Source organism: Nanorana parkeri, unplaced genomic scaffold (genome assembly GCF_000935625.1).
Source record: "Nanorana parkeri isolate BGI_ZX_2015 unplaced genomic scaffold, ASM93562v1 scaffold40, whole genome shotgun sequence".
NCBI lineage: Eukaryota > Metazoa > Chordata > Amphibia > Anura > Dicroglossidae > Nanorana > Nanorana parkeri.
Genome location: NW_017306308.1, coordinates 1,222,483 through 1,232,052, shown reverse-complemented (window position 1 = coordinate 1,232,052; position 9,570 = coordinate 1,222,483). Strand labels below are relative to the sequence as shown.

Here is a 9,570-nt window from a genome sequence, read left to right as displayed (position 1 = left end):
CATGCCCAAAATTGACCATAGGTGACACTTTAAAAGCTTTTACCGCTCATCAGTTTAGTGTTATCAGTGATTGATGGCCCTAAAATTATTGCTCACTGCGATGTTCGCGGCGATATGTAACATGTTTGGCGTAATGGGCGCAATCGTCGTTTTCGCAGGTATGTGCACCTGATGCATGTTTACATGCGTGTATGTAGGGGTGGGGACTTTAAAAAAAAAAATTGTAATTCTTTTTTTATATGTATTTTTTTTGGGGGGAAACTAATTTTTTTCCACTTTATTGCTATCACAGAGGGGGCTAAGAAACCCCTATATGTGATGGCAAAAGATGTGACAGGTCCTCTTTATGGAGACATCAGGGGTCTCCAAGACCCCTAATGTCACCTAGGAACCCCCTGAAGAAGCTGATGAAGCAGAGATCTGCTTCATCAGCTTCTCTCCAGCATCTGAAGCTGGAGAGTGACACGAGAATGCGGAGAGGGGACCGGAAGGAGATCGTGAACCGACCTCCCTCTAATCCCCTGTCAAAGAGGCACTATGCTGGTCCTGGGCTCGCACCGGGCACAGCGGAGCCCGGGATCAGCGTGACAGCTGGAAGCGGGAGCCGCGGAGGGGGGGGGGGCGCATATACCGGGACCTCATACAAGCGATTGGCCGGCTCTATAGCCGGCTGATCGCTTGTATGTTAACAGGCATTGCTGCCGGTTTTTAAATTGTGCCTCTCCCGCTCGCGCGCCCTGCGCAGCGTGCACGAGTGGGCGGGACTAACAGGCTGTGTATACACAACGGCCGGCGGGAGGTAGTCAGACAAATCTGCCTAATTTCGTTTTTTTGGAAAGAGTGAGGTATTTGTTTCTTTCTGCCCAGAAAGACTTTCTTTCACTTCTTCCCTCTACACCAGTACAAGGAATGGTGTATGTAGTTGTTACTGGGACAGGAGGGCACAGACAGCAACATTATTAGAAATTCTAACCCTTTTCTACTAAAAAAAAAAAATGTTGAAGAGATTTCACATTGCATCCTATTTAAAACCTGTATAGGCTATAACCATTCCCCACTTTCTCTAGAACAAATAAGATGTTTTGACATGCTGTCCTATCCACACATTCCTTAGATTTAAAGTGTAAATTTTATTCTAGGGCAGCCAAATCTGAATTTCCAGAAAAAGTATTAGTTTTAACGTTGCTTCCGTTGCTTTCTAAGTGTATGTCTAGTTGCTTTATACATATTTTCTTAATACTACTACATCTTTTGTTAATCAACCTTTACCTCTCCTTATCTGTTTTTTCAAGCTGAAATTTACACCCACAAGTGCATAAGTCAGAAATGGGCTTCTTTCCTAATTGGGCTGTTGGTGGTTTCAATGAGAGATGACCTCTCTCAAAGGAGATAACTGTTGCTGTTCTGTTTGGAAAACCCATAGTTCATAATATTACCTGTTCTATTTGTTAAACATAGTGTGGGTGTGGTGTGTTTGATCGTATGTGTATTACAGCACTGTGCAAAGGTTTTAGGCAGGTGTGAAAAGATCTGTAAGTAAGAATGTTTTCAGAAATAAAAGTGTTAATAGTTTATTTTTAATCAATTAACAAAATAGAAAGTAAATGAACAGAAGAGAAATCCAAATCAATATTTGGCGTGCCCACCCTTTGATTTCAAAACTGCATCAATTCTTCTAGGTACACTTGCACACAGTTTTTGAAGGAACTCGGCAGGTAGGTTATTCCGAACATCTTGGATTTTCTGTGGATGTAGGCTGCCTCAAATCCTTCTGTTCATGTAATCTTAGACAGACTTGATGTTGAGATCAGGACTCTGTGGGAGCCAAACCATCACTTCCCACATTCTTGTTGTTTACGTTGAAGATGGTTCTTAATGACATTGGCTGTATGTTTGGGGTTGTTTAACTGCTGTAGAATAAATTAAAGGCCATTCACACACCTCCCTGATTGTATGGCATGGTGGATAAGTATATGCTTGTATTTCTCAGCATTGAGGACACCATTGATCCTGACCAAATCTTTAACTCCATTGGCAGAAATGCAGCCCCAGACTTGCAAGGAGCCTCCACCACGCTTCACTATTGGCTACTGACACTCATTATTGTACCACTCTCCAACCCTACTGCAAAGAAACAAACTGCCTCCTGCTACAGCCAAATATTTCAAATTTTGACAAGTCCAGAGCACCTGCTGCCTGTTTTTGTGAATAGTTCAGTTGCTTAGCCTTGTTTCTACGTCGAAGGTATGGCTTTTTGGTCACAATTTTTCCTTGAAGACCACTACTGGCCAGAATTATCCACACAGTACATGGGTGTACCTGGGTCCCATTGGTTTCCACCTGTTTGGTAATGATGGCACTGCTGGACATCTTCCGGTGCCTAAAGGAAAGTAAGCATGATGTGTCATCTGCTGCATTGTTTCCTTGGCCGACCACTGCGTCTAGGGTCCTCAAAGTTGCCCATTTCTTTGTGCTTCTTCAGAAGAGCTTTAACAGCACATTTTGAAACCCCAGTCTGCTTTGAAATCTTTGCCTGGGATACACCTTGCTCATGCAGTATAACTACCTTTTGTCTTGTTGCTGTGCTTAGTCTTGCCATGGTGTATGACCTGTGACATGAAACTGTCTTCCACCACCTCACCTTAGTGGCAGAGTTTGGCTCTTCCTCACCCAGTTTTAAGCCTCTTACACAGCTGTTTGTTTAATTTAATTACTTTTTCAACCTGCCTATGAAATTAATGATCAGTAGCAAGCTCTTGGTATAATTGTTTATTTATACACCTGACTCTGATCCTACAAAATCCCTGACTTAGTGTAAGAATTGATGCTATTGATTTGATTTAGATTTTTCTTCTGTTCACTCACTTTGCATGAATATGCACACCAATACTGTTTTTTCACTATCGAGTACGGATATTATATTTCAGTACTCGCCGATACAGAGTACCTATACATCCGGTAGCATCGAGTCGGCTGTTTGGCCGGTAAGCCGGCTTCTTGGCCAATCAGGAAGCCGGGAGGTGGGTCATTACCCGCGGCACGGCTTCCTGATTGGCCCAGATGCTGGCTCCATGCCGATTGGCTGGGAAGCCAGCTTCCCGGCCAATTAGCATTGACCCGGCCAAACAGCATGGAGCTGGCTTCCCGGGCAATCGGGAAGCCGCGGCACAAGTCATTACCCACAGCTTGGCTTCCTGATTTGCTGGCAAGCCAGCTCCATGTTCCCTCACGCCACTGCTGGTCAGAGAATCTCCCTCTAACCCGAAGTTCTGGCATCATGGGTAAGTATCGCAGCATTTGTGTGTGTGTGTATGTGTATATATATCTGAGATGTCAACTCATGTTTTATTCGTGTATGTGTGAGAGAGAGAGATAATCACACACACAGGCATAAAACATAAGTTGACATCTTAGAAAACCTAAAAAAGGTTACATTATATTGACCAAAAACAGGTTTACCTCTGCTTAAGGGAATGAAGCACTAAAACTATATACACTGTGAATTTGGTTCGGACTAAACTAGTTTGTTCCTACTTTATAACTACCATTGCCTTCCAATTATACGGCCTTCTAAATTTGTATTAGTGAGTAATGAGTATTTGTTAAAATAAGACAGAATTTTATTATAATAGTGGCAGTAGAAACCCTTTTATTAATAAAGGCTGACCTTGTAGAATGGTAATTGTGCGTTCTGTTGTGTATTGCAGGTGGCACTTATTTCAGTTGGTTACTTCCTCAAGTTTTTTGGGGGTTTTTTTCGTCTACAATTATAAAATAACTTCCTATACATGGTCACTTTTAAGTCATTCTTTTAACCTAATTTGTTTATTTTTCCAATGGAAAATGGTATTGTAACTGCTTGTTTTCTAATCAAATGATTTGAAGGAAACTTGTCTTTAGCAAAGCAAGAAACAACCCTCCACCCATTTTTTGTGAACAAAACAATTTGCAGTACTTCCAGTCCTGAAAGGATTTTGGAGAAAATAGCCTTTTCCTAAAAGCTGATACTTAGTCTACTGAGCATACTCCTTAAGCCATCATTCACACTAAGCGTTTTTCTGCCCCAAAAAATTCCCATGCATTTCTATGGCCATGTTAACATTTGAACATTTTGCCGCTTATAGTGAAACGCCTGTCGCTGGAAAAAAACAAAAAAGCATGCGAGTTGCTTTTTGGAAGATTATTCACTTCTTAGCCCCATAAACGTCAATTAAAATGCTTAAAGCGCTTTTTTAGCTGTGTTTTTGCATGGTTTTATGCATGTTAGCTCATTCATATCAATGTCTCACAATCTGCTTCTAAAAACGTGCAACTTTATGTACGTGCAAAAACATGCGACACAAAATGCATATTTGATGTCACTCATGTGTGAATAAGGACTAACCGTGTGACCGCATTGAGGCTTGGTGATTGGCCACTAAGGGTCCACACCACACAAAATTAAACATGTAAATCGTTTTTAGATTGCTTAAATCGTTAACTGAAATCTTAAGGAAATTCTGCCAATTTTGCACTGGTAAAATAAAAAAATAGCTGGGAACTTGGAGTTTGAAAGTTGTATATAAATGCATACATTGTGAGAAATTCTTAGAATTAATATTAACATGTGGAGCAGATCAGAAAGATTTGTCTTTGTTTTTTGTCATAATCAAAAGCAATGCTCTCAACTTTTCTTGAACTGTTTCAGATCATTTGTTCGTATATATACGAACAAATAAGTTGTGGCTCTCGTATGCCAACTTTTGTTGGTGCCACTATGGCTTATCAGTTGGTATTATTCCAAACCTGGCCTTAGAATAGCCATTTTATTTTGCAGAAGGAAAGCGCTGGATTTGGGTATCTGCAGTTTTGGGTTTTTTTCTTTTTTAGAATCTGTTAAAGATTTAAAATGGACTAAATGTGGTCAAACTTTTTGATTTTCAACAAGCGCTTTATTTGTGGATTATTTTTATATGTTCTGCAAGTTGAGAGAGCTGCTTAGAATGATCACTCCTTCACAGCATTCCATTCATTTTCACTGGTCACGTGTATGTCTAAAGCTGAAGTTCACAATATTTTGCACTCAAGAGGTTTGTTTGAATCAATGAATCAATTGCACTCAAGAATATTGCACTCAAGAGGTTTGTTTGAATCAATGCTGTTATCAGAGCAGGCCACACTTGTAAACGACATTTCTATTTGAACTAAGATAAAACGTAAATTCTGTTACCAGATGCTTTCATTCAGGGGCCATCTAATGTACAGTTTAAACCTAGTGCAGTACAAGAAATGTTTATATTAAGTCATTTTATCTTTGAAAGCTGCACAGTATATTATTTACCAGCAAGCTTTTGTCACAATGGAGTAACTTGTTCAGCACAGGTTTTCCTTCGTATTTAAAACTAGATCTTAGTTGGCCTAATGTTTGAATGACGTTTCTCAGTAAGCCATTATTTTGGGAGTAGTTAGAGAAAATAGGTTTTCAGTAGAAATCAGATTTAGAATTTGTGATGTATATGTTAGCCTGCGGATACAAAATATCTGTGTCCGCTTTGCTTTGACTCTCAGACACCCGATATTAAGGTATCGGGTGTCTGAAAAAGGTTAACCCTTTCATTAATGAATGCCTCTGTAGTAAGGGCATCCATTAATGAATGTTAAAAGCTGATTCTCAGCGATTAACAGCCCTCTAAAGCAGCAAATAACTCGTCACGTACAGTGTACGTGACAAGTCATTTGGTCCCTTTGTGGCTGGACGTACAGTGTACGTCTCCCGTCACGAAGGGGTTAATGGTACTGGAACTACCTCTGGGTTATTCATTTTTCTTTGATGGTGCAAGCTTAATAATGATTTCAGTAGCATGTTAGGATCTCACAAGAGCTGCCAACTACAAAAATACTAACATCTTATAGTGGGGACTAGATGGAGCTACCATTCCACTTCATCCTTTCATTTAGACATCTTAGTGAGTGGTATGTTTTGGTTGACCATTGCAGACCATACATGAAGGCATGTATGAAGCTAAATCAGTTTGTAGCTTTCAACAGTTATGTTTGCAGAAGAACATGTATGTGATGCATGCCCTGTCCTATCCATACATAATTGACAGTTTTCCTCAACAAGATATTTCCTACTGTTATACATCGTTAATTCTCTCTTCTTATTTCTATAGGTGCTGTTGCTTTTTCAAGAGGAGGAAAAGGAAAACCATTCAACGTCACAAATGACTTTGGAAAAGGGCAGACCATGGGGAATTACTCACTTGTTCATCTGCTGTCCTGTGATAACACACAAAAAATCATCTCCACAATGACCATGTTTTGTTATTTTCTTCCCCCTTTTACAGCATCATGTTCCCATGCTTCTGTCTTGCATACATTTTCTGATGTCCAACCTTTAGAAGCTTTAAAGTTTTGTCAAAATAGGATTCTTTATAGTAAAAGGACCAATTGTGTGGTACAGACTTAAGTTACTGTCTTCAGCCAAATGCAGGTTTTACCATCACTGGAAACTGCTAGCTGTTCATTGATGGATACGTCGTCGACAAGCTTTTTCACATGCAAACAGTGGCTAAAGATTGTCTGCTAAAGCTTTAATATAACACACTAAAAGTCTTTTCCCTTTGGAGATTTGCAGTTCATTATTGGCAGATATTTACAGTATTACTGAAATGGTACTGTGTTAATCAGTAGTTAGCATTACCTTTCTCTCTCATTGTTTAAATGGTACAACCACTGCCCAGAGGTACACCGGATGAACCTGTCTGGACGTGATTGGGGATAATGTACAAAAGCAATCAGACACAGACTCCTAAGCAGTAAATATAATAGTTCTTTATGTTGTACCTCTCGCAGTGATAGAGAGAACTAGAAGCAGCAAGGACTTTAGTCCTAATTGTACATGATGTAATTTGTGCTTCTTGGTAATGTTTTGGTAACGCAAAAAAACCCACCTAAAAAAAAAAATATTATTCAACTGATGCAAGTTTAACACTACATGAAGGAGTCAGGCGGTTAGGAATTAATACAATAAGGATATGGTAGCTGGAAAGCACTTTGCATACTGCTTGATGCAGAAAAGCATATTACTCCGTTTTAATAGAAATTTCAAATCTCTCTTGTGATAGGTGTATAAAACCATTTTACTCTTCAGCACGGAGCAGCTGAGTTGATGGGTGCTTCACTTGTCGTGTGTATGCCTGCAGTTAGCTGATGCTTTCAGAATCGTTCTCAACCAAACTGTAGTAGAGCATGGTGGAAAGCATTGGTTGGACACTTCTTCTCCATGAATTTTCTTCTGGTTTCAGAGAAGTGTCTGCATTTTTCTTTTTTTTTTTGTGGGGATGGGGAGAAGGAGTGATTTCTCAGTAACAATTTTGAGGTTTATCGATGACATCAACTTCAAAGTCCAGTAATGTTCTGATCCAGAACCTTGTAGCTTCTGAGCGGTGAAGCCATGATAATTGTCTCTATTGCATTTAACCAGACCTGTATTTTCATCATTATTTTTTTTAAGGGAACTGGCTAGAACAAATTTTTGACCAAACTGGTTAATTTATGTCAAAATATAAATCCAAAAGTCTCCTAGTTCAAACTTTTTTTTCTTGTCTATCAACACACGCTCTACAGCTAACTTATTTATTTTTTAAGTCTGGTTTGTGGTAACATAAATCATTGTTTATTGCAAATAGATAAATGCACATCTTTTGAGTTCATTATTGCATTTACAGGGATTTTAATTGTCATTTGTAATTTATTTTGTTAACAACCAAGAGTGCAGTGCTTATTTTTGGATGGTTTATGCACTCACATAAAAACGCTGAAAAATTACTGATGTGATGATGGTTGTTTCTTTTCTTTTTTTTTTCCACTGTCGCTGTACTTCTTCTTTTTTTTTTTCTTTTTTTCAATTGGTCAAATACATTAATTTCATCCCTCTGTCAATGGCATAATCCGTACTGCAGTTCTCAGTCTGCCTTGTTTGTGTTACTGTCTTAAACTCAAGAATGATATATAAATATATATAAATACATATATATATTTTTTTTTTCGTTATGAAAGATGAGAGTTGTGGCCATTCTAATGTGAAATCACTTCTGTCTCTACAGTATTTGACCAAATTTTATTGCACCATATTGTAAATACATGCAGCAACTTGTGTTTGTTATATTATACACGTTTATTTTGTTTTCTTGTTAGATCTTTCTTTTTTGTGGAGAGAAGAAGCTATTTGGCCTGTACAGTGTTTATATGATCTGAACTCATCACACATAACAAGAAAATGTGTATATTAATCCAATTGTGGACTTCAGATATTTAAAATACAAAACCCTTTATTTGCTGCAATGACCAGTATGTAGACATTTGCTTTTTAGCAATATTTAAGTGCTCCGTTTGCTGCCATGTAAAGGGGATGCTCTTTTTGGCAGCACTAACTGGTCAATAATAGGTAATGCAGGTATGTTCAGGTTAAGCCAACAATGTTTTGCATTTATATGCTTTTTCCCTGTCTATACTAATGAAGTCAACATTGCCTGAATGTTAAAATAATGGAATAAATCCCTGTTTAAAAGTATGTAACTGAAATAAAAAATAAAGGTAGTTTTTTTAACTTGCCTTTATTTCTTTTTATGCTTTTGCTCATGTATCAACAGTGCTGTAGATTTTCTCTGACTAAGCCAAAGAAAAAAAAAAGATATTTAAAAATTGCTAACCTGAAATAAAACTTCCTTTTTATAAAGAAAGCATGTGAGGATAGAAAGGGTCATTGCTTTTTTAAAGGTGTATGCTCTGGGCCTGTCATCTTAATTATTGCTTTACTACCTAATTGTGTGGTGTGTGTCTGTGTGTGTGTGTGTGTGTGTGTGTGTTCTTGTTTTAAAGTCTCAAATTTGGTGGGGATTTTTTCCCATCAGGGCTGTCCTGCCAGGCTTCATTCCCAATTGCCACTTGAGTTTTTATGCTCTATATGCAGAGAAAATTCTGCCAGGCTAGATGCTGGCTGTACCTGTGCTTCTAGATGCATTGAATGGTGCGTCTTTATATGCATCTGGTACCAAATCCTAGCATCAAATTGCTTTTGTATGCATTTGCACATGTGTACATGCATTTACATGTGTTTTGGGAGATTTCGAAGTTAAAATTGATTCCTAGATGCAGATGACTTCTATAGTTTTAAACACAGATAAACTGACTGCAAATAAAAGCATCTCAATGCAATGTATGAATAGATCCATTGAAAATTATTAGATGCATGTACAGTGGGGAAATTAATTTGATGCCCCTGCAGGTTTTGTAAGTTTGCCCACTTACAAAGAAATGAAAGGTCTATAATTTTTGATCATAGGTGTATTTTAAATGATAGAGACAGAATGTCAACCAAAAATCCAGAAAAAAAACATATGATACAAATGTTATAAATTGATTTGCAGTTCAGTGAGTAAAATAAGTGTTTGATCCCCCTACCAAGCACCAATAATTCTGGATCCCACAGACTGGCTATGTGGTACACAGATTAGTCCTGTCAATGTAAGAAGGTTCTCCTTACGACAACTCCTTATGTATATAAAAGACAACTGTCCACAGAATCTT

General features: G+C 38.3%; 1 protein-coding gene across 5 annotated transcripts in view; it reads left to right on the top strand.

Moving 5' to 3' along the window:
• CSNK1G3 (casein kinase 1 gamma 3) overlaps window positions 1–6,918 on the top strand; it is a 101,899-nt gene extending 94,981 nt beyond the window's left edge. For all 5 annotated transcript variants that reach the window (XM_018571149.1, XM_018571128.1, XM_018571142.1 and 2 more), the window contains one exon: window positions 6,153–6,918. In XM_018571149.1, coding sequence (XP_018426651.1) covers window positions 6,153–6,207 — 55 coding nt within the window. In that variant the 3' untranslated portion in view covers window positions 6,208–6,918. The remainder of the gene's footprint in view (window positions 1–6,152) is intronic.
• Window positions 6,919–9,570: the final 2,652 nt, after the last annotated feature.